The following is a 26,191-nucleotide window of genomic DNA, read 5'->3' as shown; positions in this document are numbered from 1 at the left end:
TGTTATAGTCCTTTCTGTGTCATGGGAAAATTGTGCACTTCATGTTATGTCTGGTACCGTGGTTGTATCTTTTGCTTTTAGTATCTGAAAGAGAGTTGTGGAGCTTAACCAAACTCTGCAGCAATTGCTGCTTACCAGTTACATTCTGGGCCTATACAGATGGTGTATACAAGGGCTAGTAGCCTGGTGCTTCATAATTAGCAAATTCCTTGATTCCTTCAAGAGCAATAAACCAGGATATCGAACAAAGGCTTTCTATTATTTATTTTTTTTTTAAGCACCCGTCTTAGCTCAGCAGCCAAGTTTAGATACTGTTCCTGAAATTTCAGTTTTCAACCTTTATCATATTCCACTTCTAGAAAGTAGCAATCACAGGGGTGCTCTTTAGGCATGTGCTGTTCTGCCAGGCCCAGAGCAATGGACCTTCTCTGTGGAGTAAAAATGAGTGCTACTCCCAAAGACCATTCATGGGTACAAATGTGTAGTGTCTCCTTCTCTTCCATCTCTTTTTGTGTCCCAAATCTCTGTATGGCTTTCCTTTCGTATATTGTCAATTTTGTCACCAATCATTTCCATTTCAATGCTGATGTATAGAAGATGGTAACATACAAAGCATTGCAACAGTAGGGTACTACTAGGAGATGATGCTGGCATCACACGCAAATAGCCATATTAATTCCTTCTCTTCTAGTAACTGGGAAGAAAACATATGGAATTAGTGAGCAGCAAAACCTCAGTTTTCATTTGAAAAAGGAAATAGAGAATGATTCATTCTAAAACCATACGCTCCAAAGGAGGAAGATGTGAATTATTAACAACACAGCTAAACATGATGGGTGTTGACACCTTGGATTTTCTTCACATGCCGCGAGAGAATTTACACTACAGGAAGTGTTAATGCTTTCACGCTTCCTACCCATTTTTATCTGCCTAATTTATGGAAAGCCATTACTAGGTGAGTCACTGCTTTCACAGGATTGGTGTGACTGAGATACAGCTTTGGGTATTCCTTTAATTTCCATATTTGCTTGAAAGGAACAACAGATCCACATTAAAAATGTTAGTGTTTGGTATTACAGTAGAGTTCAGGGTCTCTGCTCTACTTGATCATGTACAAACACTGCAAGACATGCTCCCTGTCCCTATAAATTAACAAACTAAGCGAACAAGAAAGATAGAGATTTACCTGGATTATAGATGCTGTGAGTCAAGGTGTCTCGTTGTTCAGAATTTGTGCCTAATTGGATGGGAGTTAAATATTTGAAAAGATTACAAACAAAAGCAATACTAGGAATCTCACTATGAAGAACTGTTTATTCTGCAATACTATTGCAGAAGTGCATTTACTCTCTTGTTGATATTAAGAGATTTTGGTTAAACGTTCACAAGTTACAAAAAAGTAACAGCCAAACCTGAGGATCAGGGTTTGCCCCTAGTAGTAGATGAACCATGGGTTGAAATACATTTGGGCCTTCTGTATCATGAATGTAACAGGAAAAATGCAGTATGTAAAATACTCAAGCACTGATTTAAGGTATAGATTTCATAGGCATTACTCTTTGTAATAAATAATTCAGAAAGATTTGTTCAGTTTAGAGAATGGTCTCCAGCAGTCAGTAATAGACATAATTTAAAAGAAATCTTGAATTTATTTTTTAAACTAATTTACTCTTCTATAAACCTCTTGTCACAAAAGGCACGTGTTATGTATTAGGAGTCTTTCACCCACTTAGAAGCTCTTCCGTCTATGTAGGTTTTTTCTGCTACACATTTTCTGTACAGGTCTACCTTCAGAGGCTGTTTGTTTCAGTTACATGTAGGTTTCTTAATTAAGGAGCCCGTATCTCCCTGCACATCTCATAGCAGGTAGCACAGCTGTCCATCTGTAGCTCCCCCATTTGCCTTGCTGGGAAGCCTGTTGTGCAATGGAGTCAGTGTGGACCTGTGGCTGGGTTAACTTCAAACTACTGTCCTAAAGAAATCATAAATTTTGGATACTATCTGTAGATAAAAATGTGAACTAGTGATGCTTCATTTCACTCTTTGTTTTCCACTGGAGAGTTTGTGGGGAATGAAACTGGAGGAATGACGTTACAAGTAATTTATTGCCCAGCGTTCTTTTTCTCTCCCAATTTCTTTCTGTTCTGTCAGCTTCTTTTTTCTCACACCAGTTATTCTGACTTAAGAAATTACAAAGCTCTTCATAATAGCACTTGGAAATTGGTATGTTTGCTGTATAAATTGAGGCAGATCTTCAGCTGCTACAAAGTGAGGTAACTCTGAAGCCACAACCTTTTTTTTCAGCCAGAGATCTTTTGTGTATGAGCTGTCCATTTTTTTTTCCTAGGGTTTTAAAATGCTTGAAAGATTTTAAAAGCAAAAGGAAAACAATAGACTAGTGAATGATATGTATAAGGTTGGGAGGCAATAAATTACTGGTGTGTTGTTAAATGCTGAGTTACAGAAACTAAATATAGATTGCATTAATCAATTGGTGTATGTACGTGTTTTTATATGTACTCCCATGTGTACACTTTTGAAAGAGGTGTTAGAAATTAAATTCTTAATGACCCTTAAAATCTATCATCAAACTGATCACATGAGAATGGTTAATAAGTAACATAGGCAAGTTTTTGACTCCTGTTTTGCAATATGAGTCTGTGGTGGAGATAGAACACTACTGAGTTCCATCACACTCTTCCAGTAGTATTTTTCTTACTGGAAATGTGTTTGGACTACATATTGTTATTCATTGGCCATATATGTGGATTATTAATTTTATTCTGAACTTAAATCAATACAAACATTTGTAGTGGATGCTTTTATTTGTACTTTCAGAACACCCCACATATTTCATGTTCTTACTTCATTCAGGGCAGTTGAGTGACTGAAAGCAGAAGAAAAGCAGAAAAGCAGCAATGTCCTTTGAAAGCTGAATGATTGCCTGCTCATTTGTTATACCACTTCTGTGTAAAATGAACAGTGTCTTAGTCTACTGGAGAGCTACTGACATGACTGAGGCATAACGCATTTGAGTAATGGTAGCAAAAGCAGAGGCTAGAAAGGGGTGTCTGTATGCAAGGTTTTTAAATGGTGCTGGCTTTGGCCTGCCTTTCCGAGGAAATGTGGTTCGTGTGATTGCTTCTACTATTTTGCTGAACTTGATAGAGTGGTAAAGACCTCATAGATACAGGTTCTTAAAAGCTGTTGGGAAATCTGGCTAGGTAGAGATGAGGCCCAAGTTATCGTTGCCTGCTGAGAAAAAGTCAGTAAGAGAAGCTCAGGAGCTATTGGTTACTGTGGTTGGCTGTATGCAGGGGTGGTCCAGACCTCACCACACCAGCCAATGTTCTGATGCTCACTAGAAGGTGAAAGGGTGGAAAAGAGCTAGTGGATGTGGCAGGTACTGGAAGTATTACAAGTTAGTAAGTCTTGCAAGATGGTAAGGGAGATAAACTGGAAGTATTTTGGTGACTGGGAAGTGATGTTGCAATTTTGAATATGAAGCCAAGCTTTATTGGCTTGGTTCCTCATGGAACAGTTCATAATATAGTGTGCAAAGGTTTCTTTTTTATGAATGACATCATAAACCAGAGAATAAATAGAGTAATTCTGAATATTGCTGGTGTTTTAGATCAGTGGAAGGGATAAGACTCAGTCTTAGTATTGATACAAACTCACTGGGGACCCTAACCACAGAAAAGGCAGAAGTTGTATACGCAATGAAGAAGTATGACACTATACCATGAGTGTTTGCTCTATAAATAAATAAGCCAGTGAATTGAGTATTTGCCCTGCTTTGATGCATTTTGTTTCAAAGCAAGCTAACGTACAAATGATGAAAATAAAGGAAGCCATTACTAATACACTTCTTTTGGCACCTTTACTGAAATCTGTGTTTCATTCTGTGGTGTGTACCACAGAGAAATTTGTGAGTCCAATACCTATCTTCAAAGTAATAACTGACAAGTCAATAAAAGTAAGAATTAGCAGACTCAGACCTGCATCTTTTTTTGTTTGACTCAGTACATTCATCTAAGGGTAGACATTCTTGAAAGTGTCCATGTTTAATTGGTACAGTCTGGATAGGTTAATGCCTACTTTATTTGCTGCTTCTTAGAACTGAATCAAGCAAATGTTCTTTCCTTTTGTACATTGACAATTGTCTCCAGTCACACCACAGGACATCTGAAATGGTAAGATGGAGCTGTACCCTACTGTTTAAAAACCCCTTGGACATTGCCTGATAAGTTGTGTTGTTGTGTCAGTAATATTTTACTGTAATTGCTTTCTTAAGATGATGACAGTGCTGCAATTGCTGTCATTTTTTCAGTATGAGTTAAACCAAATATGTGTGATTCAAGCATATTCGCTTTACAGAATGCTCTGAATTTACATGATTGGAAAGCTCTTCAGATTAAATGTAATTCATCAAGGCATTTCTCACAAGTAAAATACCTGTGTCAGGATGGCCACTTTTCCTTTATGTTGGTAGGAGAGTAATCTTACTGAATTCAAGAAAAATCTCTAACTACCTGCACATGCCATCACGTACGTAGGTAAATACTGTCTCTAATTAGTTCCAGATGTAAAACTGCATGTGCAAGATTGAAGGATGAGTTGATGTTCTTTCTAAAAAAAAAAGTACAAAGTGGTACTGCAAACTTCTGAAAAAGAGGCTTTTTTCAGAAAATCAGGCCCTTCAAATCTATTGAATCTCATGAAATATTAGTCAAAATCTTAATAAGAAAAAATGCTTAGGAAAGCGTGTTAGAATGTTCTTTATCATTGCAGTATCATTCAGGAAGATTGTATATAGAAGTATGCAGCAGGTTCTCTGAAACCCTGCCATAAACCAGTTACGTGGTCTCAAGATATCAGTAATCACTTACAAAGTGTTCTTTTATGCTAGTTTCAAGCTTCTTGCAGAAGTATTGGTATTAATCCACATACGCACAGATGGTGCATTACATACGATGGCTGCTGGTAATCGTGTGGATGCAGCACAATTGTTGCAACTAGTAAGAACTTGCATTTATTTTTAAAAAGCTCTGGTACTATGCAGTAGCTCAGATGTTTTGATATTTCTGAAGTCCTGATTCTGCAGGGAACTTACTGGAGCGAAACTATGAATTTGGTACAGCTTTATCCAGAGAAGATTATAGCAGAATGCAAGAGTGGAGTCAAATGCTAGACAGGTGCTCCCTTGACAAAAGAAGTTGGATCATCTTTTTTTCATCGTGTTTACTTCCCTGTGTGAGCACAAAGTGAAAAATAAACCTGCTTTAACTATGCTTGGTTGGATGAGTGTTGGTGAGATCGTGGTAATTACAGGTTCATTATTGGAAACTGTATGCTGTTCTTCTGACTCATGAAAGACTTAAGAATCTCTGTTATTGTTTAGTGACTTTATATAAATACAGTATATGAGCAAAATAAATAGAAAGAAAACCTTTAAAATTATCAATGTTCCAGAAGATGAGATTGTTAACAAAACTGTTTTTTCTGAGAGGTACACATTTCGTTTCAGTTACTTGGATAACTTGGGATTTACCAGTGGTGAGATAAGCATAATCACCAAACATATACTTTATCCTAAATTTGATTTAGCAGTTATTGATAAAAGTCGAATTAATTCAAATAGAGGTTGTTCTTTTCAAATGAACTGCAGCTTGAAACACAGAGCAAGGCAAAAACACTATTAAATTCTGACTTCTTGTGTCATGTAGCTATATTATTTCACAGTTTACTTTTTAAAGTCATTACGAGGGGTATTTTTTATTACATCAATGATTGGTTTGTTGATGTTCAGTTTTTTTATTGGGAATCTAGCTTTCATTTAACCATTTGAATGGATAACCCAGTAATCATAGACCATTATGGTTTTGTTTGCTAGATTGGAGAATAATCTAATGTCTAACCTCATGTCCCTGAGCTCTGATGGTCACTGTTTTTGCAGTTTTGAGACACACACACACATATATTCATGCATACTTATATATGAAATCACTTCAGTCTCATTAAATAACTTGCATAACAAGGTCTTGCACTAGTAACTTTTATGATTTTGAAGTGAATCAATACTTCACAGTTTATTATTTCTTTGGCTTTTCAGTTTGGAATTGTCTTGAGAAGCCTGAGCATCTAACAATTTTTTTTAAAAATCGTTTGAAAGTAATCTCTGAAAATTGTTATTCAGTGGATTAGTCACAAGCTGTTAGGGTTTTTTTACTTGAAATCTGATGGAAAAAAATGAAATGTGGTCTGTTCATTTAGGCTGGATTAGTTCTGTAATTTTCTCCTCAAGTTGGACACTGAAACCAGGCTTCAAAATCTGTTTTTCCAATAACATTGTAGTTTATCTTTCTGATAATATTTGTCTCAGTTAACTCATTTAAATATTCACAGACAGCAGGTACTGAAGTTTTTAATGTTTTTATTATTATATAATTAAATTTTTAAAAGAAGTTAATTCTAATTAAGCCTAAGAAACAGAGTCAGCCCAGTTTTAAAGAGAACAGGCAATGGGAGAACTCTGATTTGAACAGGTCCCTTCACAGGTTAAAATGTATTTTGCAAAAGATTTCGTAAACGCTTCCTCTAGAGTCAGTGTGATTTTTACCAAACTTAGCAAGAAAAATTACTTCTGTTCCTTTCTTGTACTGAATTGCTCTATAGATGTTCAGTCACTCTAGGACTTCATGGATGAAATGAGCTTGCTGTTAAGGTTTTCATGCAGGCACCAAGGTTCCTAATACTCACAACTCTTTCTTTTCTAGATATTCTCATCCCTCAGCTGATTCATGATTGAGGGACCTATGCTACAGATATGCTTTGGCCAGTCCTCACTTAGGGGCTCTTCCAAGGATTAATGGCTCTGTCTGGTGCCCTAGGAGCTTTGCTTGAGTTAAAAGTGCTAAATGAACTATCAAGGTGTCTGATACAAATATTGCTGGGGGAAAAACCAGACGACGCTAAGGCAGACAAACCTGTTTCAAGGATTGAAAGGATTGAAGTCAATCCTTCCTGGAGATAAGGGAGTGGTCAAGATGAACTCCTGAGGCCTTTTCTAGATGCATTTTCTATTATCCATTATTCTGTTAGAGTGAAAAAAAAAAAGAAAAGTAAAACTTCAGTCAAAAAGATGTCTCCTGCCAGAAACACTCCCAGTTATGTCAAAATCTGTTGCTTACCTTGGGAAATGACTGACATTGTGTGGTTATGCCCCATGTCCCTTCTTCTTAATTACCAAAGCTTTTACTATTGTCCAAAGCCAAGGGTTTCATATTGCCATCTAAATAAAATCTAGTTTAATTATTGGCTAGTGAACTTTAACCTTATTGCTATGGATTGTTTAATGTCATAACATATAGTAGTCATCTTTGAAGGCTAACACATCTGTCTGTGAGAATTCTAAGGCATGACTTACAACCGTACCCTTTTAAAGCACTTATCATGTATTAAGTTTTGCGGCATTCAGTGACCATGTTGGTTATCTGGAAGCACAGTGATTCTGGGGCTGTGCATTGTCAGGTCACTAATCTCCATCCTGCACTCAGCCTGTCAGCCACATGAGAATGACTCATTCTCTGCAAACCTCCTGTTGCTTAGTAGCTGTTTGTAACATGAACGAGAGTTGGGAAAGTAGTGGTGAGGTAAGAGGAAAAGGGCTGAGAGGCACAGTGTGTCCCTGGCTGCCTAAAGGGAACTTGTGAACGAGGGTATTATTTGACCTTCTAATTGGTGAGGAATTTTTCTGTTTTCTCACACATACAAGGTGTATGATTTTACATGCTCTGCCCCTCTCTGTTCTCTGCAGTATCTAGGAAAATTAGTCATGCTTGTGGGCCTTTATTGTATGCATTTATTTACCACCATGGTACCACTTTCTCTTTTAATAATATCTCTTTGTTACCTAGGGAACAGCCCTGCACATTTCTTCCTCTGGTTGGTGCATCATCGTGCTCCCGTATGCCAACACACAAGGTTCCCAATAGCGTTTGAAGGACTGTACGTCTGGAACCTGTTGTGCCAGGCCTGCATTACAGCACTGGCACCAGCGGGATGACTCAAAAAAGGATACAGGAACTAAAGAGGAATAAAAAAAAAAGAAAGTAATAGATCTATCAGTGCATTGAATCTTGCTGTGGGAAGGCAGAATTTGTAGTGGACAGGTGGATTTAATTTCCAGTATTTGGTTGGGATAGCTGTAGAAAGTTGTTAGCTTTTTTATGGAAACAAACTGCATGAATAACAATTTCTTCTAAACTGAAGTATGTATCTGTATCCCAGTCACAATAGCAAGAGTTAATACATTGCCCTTCGAGGGCTGTAACACAGATGGAAAGACTGAGAGCTTGAAGAGCAAGTAGCTTTGAGGGCAGGAAATGTTAGCTATAGGAATGCTTCAGTGATCTGACTTTTTTTTTGTTAATACAAACAGGATTTTATCATTGATTGTAAATGGATTGCTTTGTCCCAAACATGATTCTCACCATTTTTTTTCTTCTCACTTGAATAACATATGGGCAGTTCAAATTTTGATTAAGTCTTTGACTTTTAAAATGTAACAGGCTTTAATCTCAAACATTTCTCCTCAATCCTAATGACTTTTTGTTTTCAAAAAAGGAAATGAGGAACAAGTGGTTACTTTTGAAGTATTGTAAAAATAATTAACTTCCATGTTTCAGATGAATGCTAAGCAGAATAGCAGTACTCACTCAGCAGACATGGAGGAGAGTGTTTCCATTTATCTAGAGAACCCCAAGGGCTGCTTATAACGATGCAACTCACAACAGATATTCAGCAAAGTGTCTAAGAATTTTAACAAATAGCAAAGGGCAGTCTCTTGAGTGTGGGAAGACTAAAAGAACCAAGATAAGCTGTTATTTACTGAATTAGTGGAAGTTTAAATATGGATTTATTCGGGGAAAAACCCAAAATTGTTTTGTTTCTGGACTGTAGCAATCTGTGAATGTACAGGTGTGCACGATGTTGATTAAAAAACCTCAGCTAAATTAGAAAACCAGATACCAGATCTCAGCCTCAGCATTGATGCACAAAGTATGTCTGTAAGCTTCTGAAATCACAGTAGAGGTTCTGGAAATGTGATTTAAACATAGCTCTTTGCGTAAATCAAAGATTGTCATCAAAAAAATGTCAGTTTTGACAGAGATGGTAAGAAAAACATGGGAGCATAGTCTAAGGGAACTACAAGGCTCTCAGTGATCCCATGAGGGTGGGGAGTCTGAAGAGTTTAGGAGATATGGCTGTGATGATAGACAAATCTTATTTTACAAGTTTAAAGTGCTCAAAACATGTTTCAGTATGGTTCGTATAATTTTCTGTTAGGCGGTATTTAATGAATTCACATTAGTTTGTCAATCATTTATTTGGCAAAGTAGTCTTAAGGATCTTTAAAAGGTCTTTAAAACTCTGGTTTTGTTGTATTCAAAATGTACTGGGGTTTGGGGTGGTTTTTTGTTCAATGAGAGTTTGAAATGAGAAGTTTCCTTTTATTGCTTTAATATATTTAATTGGTTAAATGAGATCTAGTTTCAGTAATTGATGGATGTTGAAACTGGAGAGAAAATGCATATGAATCATAACACAATGGGAAGGTGGAGCACGGTCACTTGCAAATGGTAGCTATATTTCATGGAAGCTCTTAAAAAAAAAAGACATTTTGTGAGAAATAAGGGTGAAAGTTTGGCTTTCTGTACAGATACATTTTCTATTCTCTTTTAACACTTGCACATACTGTGTGACTGCTGTTTAAGTAATGAATAGGTAGGATAAATTGTTTGCTGTAGTTCTCTTGGCCAAGTAGTTAGAGAAGATTTAAGCTTAATAAGCCCGATAATTAAGCTTTAATATATGCAAGAAAGGTAATTACCCTATAAAATTCAGTGATGAAACTGCCACTGAATAGATGTATATAACAAGGCTACAAGAACATTTCACTGCTGATGGAAATGTGACTTTCTTTCAGCTGTTTTGTTGTTACTGTTTCTTTTTTTATTATATTTTCTTAAAAGGCATGTTAATAGTTGATTTCCTTCTAAAGTGCAACAAGAATGCTGGGAAGTAATTTACAGGCAAATGGAAAGCTCCCAAGCCTCCTAGATTTTAATTTAATTTAATTGGGTCTCTCAAAAGACAGGCATAGAAAACATCCTTGATCCAAAAAATACTACTTAAAATCAGGGAAACCATATCAATCTTACCATTCCTTTGAGAGTCTTCCTTCCTTCTCTCTATCAGAGTTAACTTTTAAATGACTGCAACTAGCAACAAATTACAGCAGTTTCTTCTACACCAGTACGTGAGTCAGTGAGTAGGGGGTGGCTGAGTCAAAGCCTACCCTGATCCTTCCCTCACACTCCCTGCCCAGCCGCTGCCTGTTTACTCCTTTGGGTATAGCCCGTGATCCTGGAAGCCTACACAGAAAGTTAGAAATAGTGGATGCTTTTACTCCTCTGCATGAGAAACGTAGGTGAAGGCTAACCATACCTACCACACCAGCATGAACTTTGAGTACGTCAGCTCCTGTTCAGAAATAGGACTTGGGACTGTGCTTAAAGCTGACCATTTCCACTGGATTGACTCCTTAGTGATTGCTCTAGAGGTTGAAAATAAAGGTTTGTGAATCTGGAATATCTGGCAGACCAGAGTTTAGAGTCCTGAATTTTTGAAACATTTCTCTAGCAACATATTTGGTATTTTTGTATTTCTCCTATAGTTTTCAAGATGGATTGTGTTTCTTTTTCTTCCAGTATGGAGAGAAAAACGACAGCAATGATGCTGACTGCTTTTTAGTGTATTTATTGCTTTATTCTTGAGTTGTTTCAGATGTATCTCACTAAGCACTGAGTGAAGCTTTGTTCCGTTAGGCTTCCTCTCTCCCACAGCCTGGTACGCTTTGGTGATTTTTCTGCTTTAATCCAGAGTTGTTTCAGTTTGCAATCAGTTTTCTCTTTTCCTAATTTCAGATCAGTAACTGAACACAAGAACAATAAAGGCTTTGTGTTATCCAGGATTTCTCTGTTGAATCTCTTGTTTTTGTTTTTGTTTTGGTTTGTTTGTTGGTTTTGTTTTGTTTTAGTGCCCAGTAAAAACACTCTCCTATTTAAGAACTAAAATTTCTTTAATAAATTTTTCTAGGGAGAAAAGTGCATATCTTCCTGTGATGATGGTTCTTTGTGTTATTTTTCCAGGTGTGTAAGGTAACCTCAGTGTGCAAGACAGAGCTGTAGTAACTGGAGAAAGCCTGTTACCAATGCACCTTGCAAAGTCAAGAGCTGTCAGGAAAGGAGTTGAAGACCACATCAGCTCAAATAGGATAGATTAAGATAAAAACATATTGGGCTGATGGAGCATAAGGAACTTTTTTAAAACAAAATTCTGGTATTTTTTGTACTGGTATGTTCATTTACCTACACCTTTTAATCTGTTTGAAATTGGCAACCCATCCTGAGTGCTAAATTTAACCTATATTCAACTAACTTATAGTTGAAACTAAAGGGAAACAATAACCATTTTGTGACAAAATGAGATCACAGAACTGATCTTTGTGCCAGTTTTACTACCATTAGCCCACATCATAACCTGGACACTCAAGGTTAACAGATTGAGGAAAAAAAAAAAGCTTGTATTCTTTCCATTGATGAAAAGAAATTACTATAGGAAGCTGAAACCTGCTAATTCTGAAATCTTGTAAGAAGTGATAGAAGGTACAGTCAATACTACCTAGGAACTAGAGATAATACGTCCTTCTTCCTTTTAAAAATTGACTTTTAGTGCAATACAGTGTTTTGGTATTTTTCTGTGTAGACATTGCACTGAAGATATTTTTTAGATATTAACTATCACAAATATTTCGTATGATGGATTTTACACGTTTTTATTTTATATTTTTTTTCATATTATTATTCTTTCTATCCAGAAGCAGCCTGATGCAAATTAAGAATTTAGACAAACAAAATGTAGAAGACAATGAATTACATTTCTTTTTTTCACAATATAATATTAATGTCAACATAAATATTAATAGAAAGTTTTTTACAATTGTTTACACCTGTATTTGCTTTCATTCTCTAATTAAAATAAACCTCAGTTAGTATAAAGTTTACAGTTGGTTTCAAACCAGCAAATAATAAGAATTAACCATTTTCTAAGAAAAAGAGAGGGACTAAAATTGGCCAAAGTCACTGGTCAGTGTGAGGAAATGACCTCAAAAGGAGATTATTTATTTTAGAGTTGTTTAGTTATTTCAGTTCTCTGTATTTAAGTATATAGATTTGCTGTCCTTTTAGCTGTGAAAAAATACGTGTAATTCAATCAGAGATTAGATAGATCTGTAGCTAGTCTAATGAGGAGGTTTGTTAGTGGCGAAGTCCCTGCTGATCTGAGCGGGGCAGCAGAGATTCCCTGCTCTGGCGCGCCTTGCTGGCAGGAGGTGAGCAGAGGTCCCACGTGCAGCAAGGTGCAGTGGGGCTGCCCCACAAGCTAACCACCTCCATTGAGTGCTCAGTAATATGGGGCTCTTCCTTCATAGAACCATAGAACGGTTTGGGTTGGAAGGGAGCTTAAAGATCCTCCAGTCCCACCCCCTGCCACGGGCAGGGACACCTTCCCCTAGCCCAGGTTGCCCAAAGCCCCGTCCAACTTGGCCTTGAACACTGCCAGGGAGGGGGCAGCCACAGCTGCTCTGGGCAACCTGTGCCAGGGCACCACCACCCTCACAGGGAAGAATTTCTTCCTTAGATCTAATCTAAATGTACCCTCTTTCAGTTTAAAACCATTACCCCTCATTCTATCCCTACCCTCCCCATCTTTCCTGTAGCCCTTTAGGTACTGGAAGGCTGCCATAAGGTCTCCCCGAAGCCTTCTCTTCTCCAGCTGAACACCCCAACTCTCCCAGCCTGTCCTCACAGGGGAGCTGCTCCAGCCCCTCATTATGTTTGTGGCCTCCTCTGGACCTGCTCAAGGAGGTCCGTGTCCTTATGCTGGTGCCACCAGAGCTGGACACAGCACTGTGGGGGGGGGCTCACGAGACGGGGAGAATCCCCTCCCTCGACCTGCTGGCCACAATCTCTGGATGCAGCCCAGGACACGGTTGGCTTTCTGGGCTGTGAGCTCAGATTGCTGGCTCACAGTCTGTTTTCCACCCACTAATACCCCCAAGTTCCTCTCCTCAGGGCTGCTCTCCATCCACTCCTCGCCCAGCCTGTGTTTGTGCTGGGGATTGCCCCAACCCACATGCAGGACCTTGCCCTTGCCCTTGTTCAACTCCGTGAGGTTTGCATGTCCCACCTCTCCAGCCTGTCCAGGTCCCTCTGGATGGCCCATCCCTTCCCTCCAGGGTGTCGGCCACACCACACAGCTCGGTGTTGTCAGTGAACTTGCTGAGGGTGCGCTCAATCCCACTGACCGTGTCACCAACAGAGATGTTAAACAGCACCGGCCCCAACACCGACCTCTGAGGAACGTCACTCGTCACTGCTCTTCACTGGGGCATCGAGCTGTTGGCTGCAACTCTTTGAGTGCAAACATCCAGCTAATTCCTTATCCACTGAGTGGTCCATCCATCAAATCCATGTCTCTTTAATGTGAGACAAGGATGTCACGTGGGACAGTATCAGAAGCTTTGCACAAGTCCAGATAGGTGATGTCAGTTGCTCTTCCCTTACCCAACACTGTAACCCCATTGTAGAAGGGCACTAAATTTGTTCAGGCAGGATTTGCCCTTAGTGAAGCCATGTTGGCTGTCACCCATCACCTCCTTATTTTCCATGTGCCCTAGCACAGTTTCCAGAAGGATCCACTCCATGGTCTTTCCAGGCACAGAAGTGAGACTGACTGGCCTGTAGTTCCATGAGTCTTCCTTTTTTCCCTTTTTAAAGGTTATGTTTCCCCTTTTCCAGTCAGCAGGACTTTGTGGGACTGCCATGACTTCTCAAATATGGTGGATAGTGGCTTAGCCACTTCATCTGCCAGTCCCCTCAGGACCTGTAGATGAATCTCATCAGGTCCCAAGAACCTGTGCACCTTCAGGTTCCTGATCTCCTACAGTGGGCAGTTCTTCCTTCTCATAGTCCCCTCCTTTGCCTTCTGTATCTTGGGCAGTGTGGCTGCCACACTTGCCAGTGAAGACTGAGGCAAAAAGTTGTTGAGTACCTCAGCCTTCTCCGTATCCCAGGTGACCAAGTCTCCCTTTTCCTTCTGGAGAGTGCCCACATTTTCCCTAGTATCCCTTTTATCTCCTTCCCTCTTGCAGTTGTTCTCAGAGAGACCTAATTTGCTGCTCTGCCTCTCTGGAAAAGATGGGGAACACTCATCACTGCCACTGCTTTTGGAGAGGAAGCGATATGGTGTAAAGATTAAATTCCATACCACAGTGTGTTAGATCCCAGAACGGGTTAGTCTAAGTCTGGGCCAACACAATTCCCAACTGCAGTTTAAGTAGCAGACTGAGCTCTTTTTAGTGGATCGGATAGGTTACAGGTTATAATGATGACCATCTACTTGGCTATCTGCTTCATTAATTCCATCATTTTTTGCTAAACCTTTCTTTTGTCCAGTTAAATGTGAAGCTGAGACTGGTCAACTGGGATCTAAAGACATAGAATTAGTTTGTATGTGCTGCCATTTTTTTTGCACAGGTGATCACTTAACACTAGCATATGTTAGATGATTGGCTTCTATAGTGTAGTTTTGAGTTTGAGTTTTTAATTTGTGAATATAAAATGTGTACGCTAACACCCTGAGTCATCTAACCCTTAATCATCCTTCAAGCAAATCCACAGATTACTCTGCAAAGTATGGTCAGTGGTTAACACATGAATTAATATCCCGCTTCATGTTGACTTTATCTTAAGCCACAGCCTTTGCAAAAGATGACAGCAAGGGGAAAGAAGGATCTAAAAAACCTGTAGTGTTGATGTTTCAGAGAAAGAATCCTGACTTGTGTTACTTTTCTGACTAACAGAAACCCTGCCTGAGTCACTGCAATTGGTTGTTGTGAAAACTACAATTTAGAGAAATTATGGAAATAATGCAACTCTTTCTGGCAAATTATGTTTATCATAAAAATCATTTGGCTGAACTGGTTGACTTGATTTAAAATTGAGGTGCTTTGGGCCTTGTAATACTCATTTGGCTTGAATGGAAGATACTGGAGAAGATAAATCAGTCATTACTAGCATAACAAATGATGATCAAATTAAAGATGATGTCTTAAGATTCCTCTATTTTTCCTCTATGTGCATATTTAGCACACCAGATGGTCAATGCAGTCATAATAAACTGGTGGGACTATTTAATTAAATGTGTTCCCAGGACATTAAATGTAGGGTATTATTCTTTGGCTGATGATCAGAGTAAATATTTTGTAATAAGGGAGAGTCCTTGTAGAATATTGCTGGTAGTACATGAAATTCACATTTGGGAAAAGAAATGTGTTCAAAGCAGAAATTTCTTCACAAAATTAAGACATCTCAAATGCTAATCCCTTTTATATGTGGGGTTTTCTTCTACCACTATTACTCATTACTACCCAGTTATTACAACTAGCATGAGAAATAATTTTAAAATTGGAAATCATAGAATGGAATGAGTCTAAGTTAAAGTCTGTAACCCTTTAATTGTCAATAGTCACATTTTTACTGAATACTGAAGGGCTCAGATGGAACACTGAACAGCACAGTTAAGAACATCTCTGTTAAAACAGTGATGGTTCCCTGGTAGTGAAGGAAGACTGTTTGCTCTTGTTGGGAGCTAATTCTGCTCACTTTCTGAAATCTCAGAGGACTGAAAACATCTTTCCCTAGTCTGAAAATCCCTCCACCCCCAAGTACGCAGATGTCCACTAGCCCAGCACTGATACTTCTCTGTCAATAACCTAATTATCTTTTCACTCTAACCGGTTTTATAACTCATTACTTTCTTTATTCCCATAGAGCAGCTTTTTTTCCCCCTGTGAAAGTGAGATTAGTAGAATGGAGACAAGGATAAACTTAGCCTATTAAAATAGGCTAGTTAATAACTGGAGGGGGGAAGATAAGCTAGAAGTCTGAAATGCGTACAATTAGCAGGCAACTGAACTGAAAAGCAAATTACCTTACAGGGTATACATCTGTCTCAGAAATGAGTGGGTCGTGCTCTCTAGCCAGGGTTTTCTTCTGAGGCATCCTCTCGCCTTACAGGCAGAGAACATCATTAGCAACTTGTAAGAAGGCTGAGAACCTGATTCTGAAGGACACTTAATTTTGTGGAGATGTTAGAAGTAGGGGTCTTTTCTCTGAACGTCTCCTGAGAGAATTAGTGTGTGGTTGTGAAAGAGTGACAGGACGTGCCATTTGACACTATCCCATTTCAGTATGGGAAAACCAAAATTTTAGGTAGGAGGTGATGGGATGGATAGCTAATGTCTCTTAATTTCTACACCCACATATCCATATATTCCCAGACAGAAACATGATTGCCCACACACGACTGTGGTAGGTCTGTACTATTGTTAAGTTTGTACAGTTAAGCACACAAGTCTGGAAGGCCCAGAACTTAGAGGATTTTAGATATCAAAGTACCAATTTCTTTGAGATGTAAATAGGCTAGCACAGAATTTTAATCTGCCCTCTTTGGTTAGACTGGATTTTGTTAGGACTGTGTCAACCGTATATAGCCAAACTGATTGTTAAGAAAGCTTTTGTGCTGGTGTTGGCTAAACTGGCCTACTGCAGAAATAAAATCCTGTGTGGTAGAATCCGATTAACAGAAAACTGGGAGACAGCAAATCCCTCCAGAAAGCAGAAGACTAAGTATTATCAGTAAAAGTCCCCCTTTGCAAATTAGCAAGTGGAAAAATTGTTTTGGCTATTACTGCATAGGAATAAACAGAGCAAGTTCAAAACTAATGCAAAGCACCAGTGCTATAGAGCTTCTTTATTTCCTTAGAGATCCTCCCTGCCTCAAAGCTTTCAGGTGCATCTAAATTTACAGAAAAACACTCTCAGCACCAGGAACAATACGAGAGTGGTTTGTTTCTACAGTTACTGTTAAGTCCAGGATCTTCACTGGCGTCCATAGTCACTAAAGTAGTGTATGAATTTGCATGTGTAGCTAATTCTAATAACTGTTTTAGAGTTAAATCTCAAGAGTACAGAGATATGGAGGTGTTCTGACTTATTTTACAATGCAGTAAAGGGTTTTTTGTGAGTTTGTTGGGTTTTTTAAATGCCTTTGGAACCACAGACTGTCAAACCGCACTAAGCTGTGAAGTGCAAATGGGTAGATGCCTTTTGAAGGGGCCCAAATAGAAGAAGAGTGTCTTAAATATATGTGAATTTGATTACAACAGTAAATATTTACTACATAAATATGGTACCTAAACAGTAAAAACAATAAAGAGGAGGAGAGGCAGTGCAATTTTATATTTTGTTGGAACAACAGGGAGAGTGTGAGGAAAGAGGAATCAAACTGGGATTCATAGAAAATTGCCTCCTTCATTTCACTTTTTATAGGGATCATTAGTAAAATCTTCTGCTGTATTGATGCACTTTCAGTGCCCCTCCCCTGAGCTTTGCCAGCTGACACCAGCTAGAGCTGATGTAATTCTCTCTTTCCTCATGCTGTAACCTTTAAGTTAGTGTGAGTGTGTGTTTCTCACTGTTTAAGTCTGAGGGGTAGAAAATAACTCCTGCTATTAGAACAGGTTGTGAGCTTTGATTTGGAGTCTGTAGCTGAAGAAGAGGGGAGCAGAAGGATGGTGATGAAGAGGCCTGGGCTGCTTTGCTACAGGCTTTCTGTGCCACTGAGCAAATCACTTAATCTCCCTGTACCTGTTTCCTAGCCATGTGCAGGAATAATAGTTTTTCCTTAGCTTATTGCAGTGTTGTTAAGATAAAGACTTTGAAGGGATTAGGTCCTGTAGCTGGAGGCTTTAAAAAGTACTTTGGATGAATAAAATAAGTTGCTGAAAGCAGCTATCGAGGTCCCAATGTAAACTGTACCAAAGTCACAGTGGTGACCTGGCATCCTCCTGGTATTCACAATGTGCATCTCCCTTCCCTAGCCTGACTAGCACAAAAAATTTCTCACACATATGAACAAAAATGGAAGTATGTGTCAGGCAGCTTCCCAAAACATTCGATACAGTCATCCTTAATGTTCTTTCAGCCAGTGCTGAAATGGAAAACAGCAACACTGCGTATCTCCAGTTCTCTCTTAGAATCTTTGCAGCTCCCTTGAACCATTAGAACTAAATAGCAAATTGCTTCCAAAATGTCCAGGTGAGATGAGAAATCTCTTAGTTATGATTTTGACCTACCAGTTTCAGGCCCAGCAAGTAACCAGAAGAACTGGTCAGCTGAGACCATTTTACTGAATCACTAGGACAGTCCCCAGATGTTTCTTCCTAGTAAGCTGCACACATACACAGCTCCAGCACCTGCTTTCCATCCGTCAGATTGCTCACGTGCCAACTGAAGCAAAAGCTGGCACGGTGGGGAGTGGGGATGTAACTAATGTTCTATAAAGAACGACCTAACTGCAGAGGCTCTAAGCGTGTGGTACAGTTGTCCTGGAGTAAGTTACTCGTCACTCTCCCAGACTGTACCCCAGTGCTCTGACGTCACAGAGTGGTTGCCATTTAAGAGTATTTGCTAGGGATTTATACCCCTTTCCACCAACAATAATAGAGCTTTGTTCCCCCTTCAAAATTAATTTGACTGTTCTTTGGAGTAAAGATTCTTAACATCAATGGTAATGTGTACTTTTAAAAATTATTTTTAGGAAAAGGAAAAAAAGTCTGATGGCTAGGGCCCAGTGATGGAGCTTTTATATGGATTTTGCATTCTTTTGTAGCTCCCAGAAATCATGCTGGGCCATGAGAAATTGGACTTTAAAGTTGTGATGCTTCATGTGTTTCAAAAGAAAACCTTTCTAACATAGTGCTTAGGTTCTGCATGAATTTCTTTGAATAACATTTCTGAGAAATTATAAGATGATATGACACAGTACAGAGACAATAATAGAAGAATTATGCAAATATATGTTGGACTTTAATTCTAGCATTTTTGCACTAAGATACCCCAGGGAATGTTGGTGCTTTCTAGTGATGTAGGCCTCCAATTACCTTCTTCGCTAGAAAATATAGTTTCAAAGACCAACTCTTAATGGATGCCTTGTGGGACTGGAGCCACATTAGCTCACAGAGGTAATGCTTTCTGCTGCTGCCCAGCCAGGATGATTTCTACAGAGCTCAAACACTGGTAGGGCTGAGCCAGAAGCATGGAGACCCCTCTGTCCTTCCTGAAGGCTGGGAGGAGAGGTGACACAGGTACCTCTGCTTGTTTTGTCTGATTTGGATATTACATGCTGCCTAATGATGAGCGAGGGCTCATGCCTCGTTAACCTGAAAGAGCTGCTGGTGGCATTAAAGCCACGTACTTAAGGACTGACTTCCTAAAGCCTGTCTGGGAACCCGTGCTGTGCTCTCTGTAGCAGGTGCTTCATCTCTTCTGGTGAGCACTCTTCGACTTGGGGCAGCTCATTGCTCTGACCCACCAGGCCGTCAGTGAGGCAGGTGCTGTTACTGCGTAAGGAGAGCACAGCTCCAGAGACAAAAGGTTTGGAGAGAGTAGCTCTGCACTGCAGGCAGCACCCAGCTCTGGTTACTCTTATATTAGATTTTATGTAATTAATTAAGATGGGCATGTTAATTACAAGCTTTCTATACCTTAGCATAAAGATTGCCATCTCTCTTTGGTAGTGACTCCTGCTGTATGGTCAGGGCACCTGTAAAAATACCCATTCTTCCCATCCAGTCCTCCCTTATACAGGCAACAGAGAAGTCCCAGGAAATAAAACTGGAACCAAATTAGAGGGCAGCAAGGATGCTGGAAGAGAGCAAACTGGGAAATGTCTACTTTATGCTAAATCATTTTAAGGACAGCATGGGAAGTGCAAAAAAAGATGAAAAGGTTAGCACTAAACTTTTGAGTTATTACATAGGTTTGACCAAGAACAGCACTGCACCTATAAGCTATGCTTACTAGTGAAAATATGCGGCCAGGAAAAACACTTCTCAGATGCTTCCCTTTGTAGTCTCTGGATGCTAACAGTACATAGCTCAGGAGGGGAGCTCTGTTAACATTTGTAGTAATTAAGAGTGTGAGACAATGTTTCCACAGAAAAAAAATCTGCTTATGTTGATTGGGAAAAAGCCTATTTACCTCCTTGACTGCAAAGAAATTTTACAATTTCAATTTTAGCTCTGTTATTGTACCAGGAACTCCCTTTGAAGTTGTTAATGCTCCAGAGAGATCTTGTTTTGCATTATTTAAGTCTGATATGCATTATAGTCAGATTTTGATCCTTTGTGACAACAGCATAAACTCAGAATAAATCCTGTTGGGAACCTGGCGCATAGCCTTTCAGTGGAGTAATTCCATTGCAGGTGGCAGCAGCATCTGGTCTTTTATGTTTTTAATAGTGGCTGTGAAGTCCTCAAAGGATGAGCAATTTGTGTACAGCTCAAGTTATTTTCTTTCAACTAAAGCTTAATAACGACGTTCTCACCCACAGTTAAAAAAGGATACAGCAGTGCTCTGGGTCTGCAAACAGCTGCTCCATCACTGGGAGTCTGTGAGGGTCAGTGTTCTCTGTAGGGAACTCAGCAATACTGTCAAACTGAATTTTGCAGCTTAAGGTACCTTTGGGGAACTAACTTCAGTACCCCTAGGCGCTTTGGCAGTGTATTAATGCGGCCGTAATTCCAGCAGCATTAATCAGACTCCAGGATGTAAAAGGGAATGATTCACAGAAAAACACTGTGTTCTCTCAGTCTGTCACTGTGGGAAGGCATTGGTAATGCATGAGTGGGATTAGTGATATTTTTCAGTTCGCATGCTTAGGGATTTCCTTTCCAGCTTCAGGACCTTATTTCTCTGCAGGAAGAAGTGACAGGGTCCCTTGAAAGGAAAGGAAAGGTTTCACAGGTTAAAGTGTGGGTGTGAAGAACAACTGGCTGAGTTTGAGGGACCCTGTTCAGGCCAGCAGGGTGATTGTCTGCACAAGCTCATGCACTGAGACAGACTGGATCTGTTGCTGGATTTTAAGGGACTTCTGTTTTGTCTTTTGTTTTAGAGCAAGCTGGGAAAAGCCAGTGTTGATGCTTAAGAAAAGAGCTGATGTGTAGGAGATCACCTCCTGCAAATACTCATCCAGGGTCCTTGGCAGATGTTCAGGCCTGCCAGCTGCTCTGGTGGGGCAGTTGGTGACCACTGGTGGGGTGGTTAAGCGTTGCTGAATGCCTGAGATGACTAACCCCATGCTGTGTGCAATTCTCACCCCCACTTCCTCCTCCATTTCTTTCCCCTCTTCCTTTTGTTTATTTTTATTTGGTTAGCTTCCAGCCAAACACTGAGGAGAAGGGGACAGTGTCACTCAGCACACTGAGGAGGAAGACAGGACTGCAGCCCTGGCTCTTACAGCATCAACACAAAATACCTGGAGCAGAGTCTGTTCCCTTAGTGGGACATAAACTCTGCCCTGCTAGTCAGTCCTTTGATCAGTTTAGCCATTGGCCTAACTTAGGGTAATCTGAATTGCTTGCTGTTTAAAAAGGCAGCAAGGGAGGGGAAGAGTGTGATACAGTCCTATCAAGAAATAGTGTGAAAACTAATTATAGCATAGGAGGGAATGGGGCACTAGGATTGTGATCCAGGAATGGAAAATGCGGGCTGTGAGACAGTGGAAATCTCCTTTTAAGAGAAAAGTACTTTTGACTTGTTCCAGAAAAGGGGTAGTGATCAAATGAGATGTTTTCAGTTACTTTTTACATTGTCTGGTTTTGACCTAGGTCTGCTCCAGCTCCTACCCAAGGTCCCACCAGTGCTGGGGCTGCAGGGCCACCTCCAGCTACCAATGTGTCAAGCAACAAACGGATGCAGCAGACACAAGCCCGGGTGGATGAGGTAAGTGGGTCCACGTGATCTGTTGCTCACCACAAGGGTGCTGATGTGTTTGTTGTTTGTTTTTTGCTTTAAGACACATTCCTCCCTAGTGATCCAGCAACTCCTGCTCATCTGAAGGCAGTATCTAGAAAATATTTACCAAAGGATGGCATTTATGAAGAGACAGACGGTACAAGAGAAATTCTGAGTATGAACATCCTTGTACCAGTAACACTTCTGTGGAATAAATGTGGGCACTGTTGCCAGTTCAGGAATTCATCCCTGTCAGTCAGGTTAGGAGGAAATGTCATAGTGGAACCAGCTCTTTTAACATGTTCTGTGTTCCTAAAGGCTAGATGCCAATCTCACAGGCTGTTTCACAGGGACAGACCATCAGCTTCTCCTAGATAGATTCAAGCCATGAGAATTGTACAGCTGAGGGCTGTGTTCATAAGCCAGAGCTCTATTGATTAATCATCACAACTGATCTGCAAAGAAAGGCACCCACACATCATGTCATAACAGCACCTTCAACAAATCCCCACTCCTTTTATTGGAGGACCACATGCCTCTTCCAGCTTGGATCCTTAAATTCTTGTAGCATACAGACTACCCCGCCACCTCGGCTGTGGTGCCGGTGTCCATCTAACTGCTGTGATAATGGGAATAAGCAAGCATACCCCTGCTCATGGGTGTAGTCCCTGAGCGTACCAGCAGTACAGTAGCAGCTGTAGCATCCTTGCACGCCTGCTGTGCAGATTTGTGTGCTGGGTATTAAGTATAGAGTTTTACTAAACCCTCCAAAGACTTAAGTAACTAATTGCTTACTGTCCACGGGAAGTGGCCAGGGCTTGTGTGATTCTTTAATGCAGATTCAATAAAATACACATGATAAAATAGCTATTAATATGCATAAAGACCTCTATTTTCAACAGCTCCAGGTATGCTTTAAAAATAGTAGAGAAGACCTCACAACATCCATCTCAAATGCATTTCTTAAGATGAATTAAATACACCTGTCAAACCGAGCTCTGCTTTTTCTTTGCTGAAGATCTGAAATGGAGTCTTTCTGGCCTTGCCATTGCTGATGCTCGGAGCTGATCATAAGGACATCCTCTGGCTGCAGAAGTGTCTGGAGAAATTTATAGGCCAGGTTCTCTCATTATCACACATTGCACTAACTTCACTGATGTTAGCGGAGTGTCTCTTGCAGTAGGGAAAGGAATATTCTATTTCAGCTTTCTTTTTGGGTCAGAACAATGAAATAAACTTCTTGTCCTGAACATATTACATCATTATGGTGGTATAATTGTTTATGTGAGCTACAGCAAAAGTATTTGTCCCTAGAATGTGAAAAATAATTGCTAGTTATTGTCTAAAACAAGTGATATACGTCAGATACATAGGGCTCTTCAAGCAGATCAATGGAGAGGCTAGCGAACGCCCGCTTTGTGTTTAAGATACTCTGGATTCTGAGACTTTTCACACAAACCCATGCAAGGTTGTCTTGTGAAGCATGATGGCATAATTTTGGCAGGAACTCTTACCCAGTATGAGTGGAGAGTGAGTAGGTCTTGGATTTGAGGATTAAGCGGGTGATAATGAGGATTCATGGGGTTTTTGCCTCCCGTTTGATAGGGAGACTGAGGCTGGTATGGGTTTTGAGTGGATAGAACATGGTCAGCAGATCCTTGTTTAACAGGGAAATCACAGTGTAAGAATAACCAAGGGAGAAAAATGCCACTGGGCTTTCAGTACCGTGAAGTCACTAGGCTGAAACTGGTTTATAGCACCTAAGGATCTGATCTGTTGAGCATTGCTTTGACCTTCCTACTAGATCTTCCGGTTTTTTCTTTCATGTCTTGTGGGAATATAATCTGTAGGTGGCACCAAACACCACAGCTCAGCACTACAGTCCTCTGGCTATTCTGCTCCAAGTGCTGCTCTGCACAGCACTCTGACTCAAGCCCAAAACTCAGCAACACAATCATGTCTTTGCTTAAGAGACAATTTTTGGTCTTAGTAAAATAACTGACATTTTTAATGCTATCTCAATGCTGATACAGTATTTCAGCTATATCCATGTTGGGTTTTCCCATCTGATTTCTCTAGACGTCCTAGAACTTATTTTCTAAGGCCCAGATCTAGGTTTTAGTCTACACAAACATTCATTTATTTGACAAAAATGCATCATCTGGACAGTTGTTCACTGCAGTCAGGTTCAATAAGCACTTCTGGGGAAAAAAAATGGTTAGGAAATGTTACAGTATTTTGTTTCAGCATTTTCAAATAGTTTAAAATTTTCACTACAAAATACTGTACTGAGACTAAATATTAGCTAAATATCAGCTAAATATTAGCTAAGAAATTAATCATAGAACCATAGAACAGTTTGGGTTGAAGGGACCTTAAAGATCCTCCAGTCCCACCCCCCTGCCATGGGCAGGGACACCTTCCACTAGCCCAGGTTGCCCAAAGCCCCGTCCAACCTGGCCTTGAACACTGCCAGGGAGGGGGCAGCCACAGCTGCTCTGGGCAACCTGTGCCAGGGCCTCACCCCCCTCACAGGGAAGAATTTCTTCCTTAGATCTAATCTAAATCTGCCCTCTGTCAGTTTAAAACCATTACCCCTCATCCTATCCCTATACCCCCTGATAAAGAGTCCCTCCCCATCTTTCCTGTAGCCCTTTAAGTATTGGAAAGCTGCTATAAGGTTTCCCTGGAGTCTTCTCTTCTCCAGGCTGAACACCCCCAACTCTCTCAGCCTGCCCTCACAGGGGAGCTGCTCTGGCCCCTGATCATCTTCTGGGTTTTTGCAGGTAATTATATTAAATATAAACAACAATGACTTATTACAGAGTATGAGACGTAATACCCCAGCAACCATATTCACTGCTAGAGTAAGTGCACACTACTGAGATTGGTGTACTGTCTGACAGTTATTTTAGTGAGGAATTTGTATGGGATTCCTATTTAGAGTTATTGGCTTGCTGGAAGAGGATTTTTGTCTCATTCAGTGTATAAAATATATCCATGGATGGTCCTTACCTGTTGTGTACTGGCTGTGCATGCTTTTTTCGCTGAGGCCGTGCAATGAGGCGGCTTGAGCTTCCTGCTACAGTTCAGGCTGAATTTTCTCAGGTAAAATTTTCTCCTCCGTTTTCAAGTGGGACTTCAAATTATGGGTGGGAAGTCATCTTGTACTAGAAAGATCTGCACAGTGAGTAACATACAGTTCCCTTTAGAATTGCCTTTATCTAGCCAATTTCTCTAGTTCAGGTAAGGAAGTTATATTAAATATATAAGGAAAGTAATGGCTTGGTCTTAGTAATGACCGGACAAAAGTGAACCAAACTGTAGTATAGTGGTACTGGTTTCCATCCGTTTTTTGTATCTATAGTGAAGTAGCTAGTTGTACACTAAAAGAAGTCAAAAGCTTTATGAAACTAATTACAGTATTTCATAATGTCCCTTTATTTTTCACCTTTAAGGGCTTCTGAGCAGAGTATAGTTATGTGTATCTTGTTCTCACTGTTTCTGAGGCACTGTCCAGGTCATTGCCATCACATACCATAATGGCAAATGACTGGTTTCAGTATGATATGTGATACTCCACAGTGTGAACATGGAGGTGACCTTCTGCTTTACTGTGTGTGGAATATAACGTGAGGCTGTGCCTTTGCAGGTGGTAGACATCATGAGAATGAACGTGGACAAGGTGCTAGAAAGAGACCAGAAGCTATCAGAGCTTGACAACCGGGCAGATGCATTGCAAGCAGGTGCCTCACAGTTTGAAACCAGTGCAGCCAAACTGAAGAGAAAATACTGGTGGAAAAATTGCAAGGTAAGGAATATAAATTCTTGTTGAGAATCATTTCATGGCAGACATTACTTTCACTTGCATTTAACGGGACTTTGCTTGCAGGATGGCATCTCTAAGTGGTCTCTTCTTGGCAAGGGGAGAAGGAGATGCCTTGCCCTCTAGGCTCCAGGATAATAAGTCAAGCAACTTTGATCTTTAATAGAACCTATTCTTTACATAATTTCTGCTGCATAAAAAATGTAGACACAAATTTTGATGCTTCAGTTAGTGCCTGCAGATAGGGATGGGAGAGCATTCCATGTTAATTCATGCCAGTTCCCTGCGTGAACCACAAAACCTGAACAGGTGTAGTGAATTCTAGTAGTCGGAGAAAATAAGCTTTTTCCCCATGGGAGATCATCAGCGTCTTGGTCTT

At 40.1% G+C, this 26,191-nt stretch overlaps 1 protein-coding gene across 1 annotated transcript in view; it reads left to right on the top strand.

Annotated features, from left to right (window-relative positions):
- The window catches only part of VAMP2 (vesicle associated membrane protein 2), a 54,782-nt gene that overhangs the window by 15,519 nt on the left and 13,072 nt on the right, over nt 1–26,191 (top strand). The window contains exons 2-3 of the mRNA XM_074911764.1: nt 21,860–21,974; nt 25,639–25,797. Of these exons, the coding sequence (XP_074767865.1) occupies nt 21,860–21,974; nt 25,639–25,797 (274 nt within the window). The remainder of the gene's footprint in view (nt 1–21,859; nt 21,975–25,638; nt 25,798–26,191) is intronic.

Source organism: Athene noctua, chromosome 8 (assembly GCF_965140245.1).
Source record: "Athene noctua chromosome 8, bAthNoc1.hap1.1, whole genome shotgun sequence".
Lineage (NCBI taxonomy): Eukaryota > Metazoa > Chordata > Aves > Strigiformes > Strigidae > Athene > Athene noctua.
The sequence above is the reverse complement of the archived record's forward strand: the minus strand, read 5'-3'. Positions and strand labels throughout refer to the sequence as shown.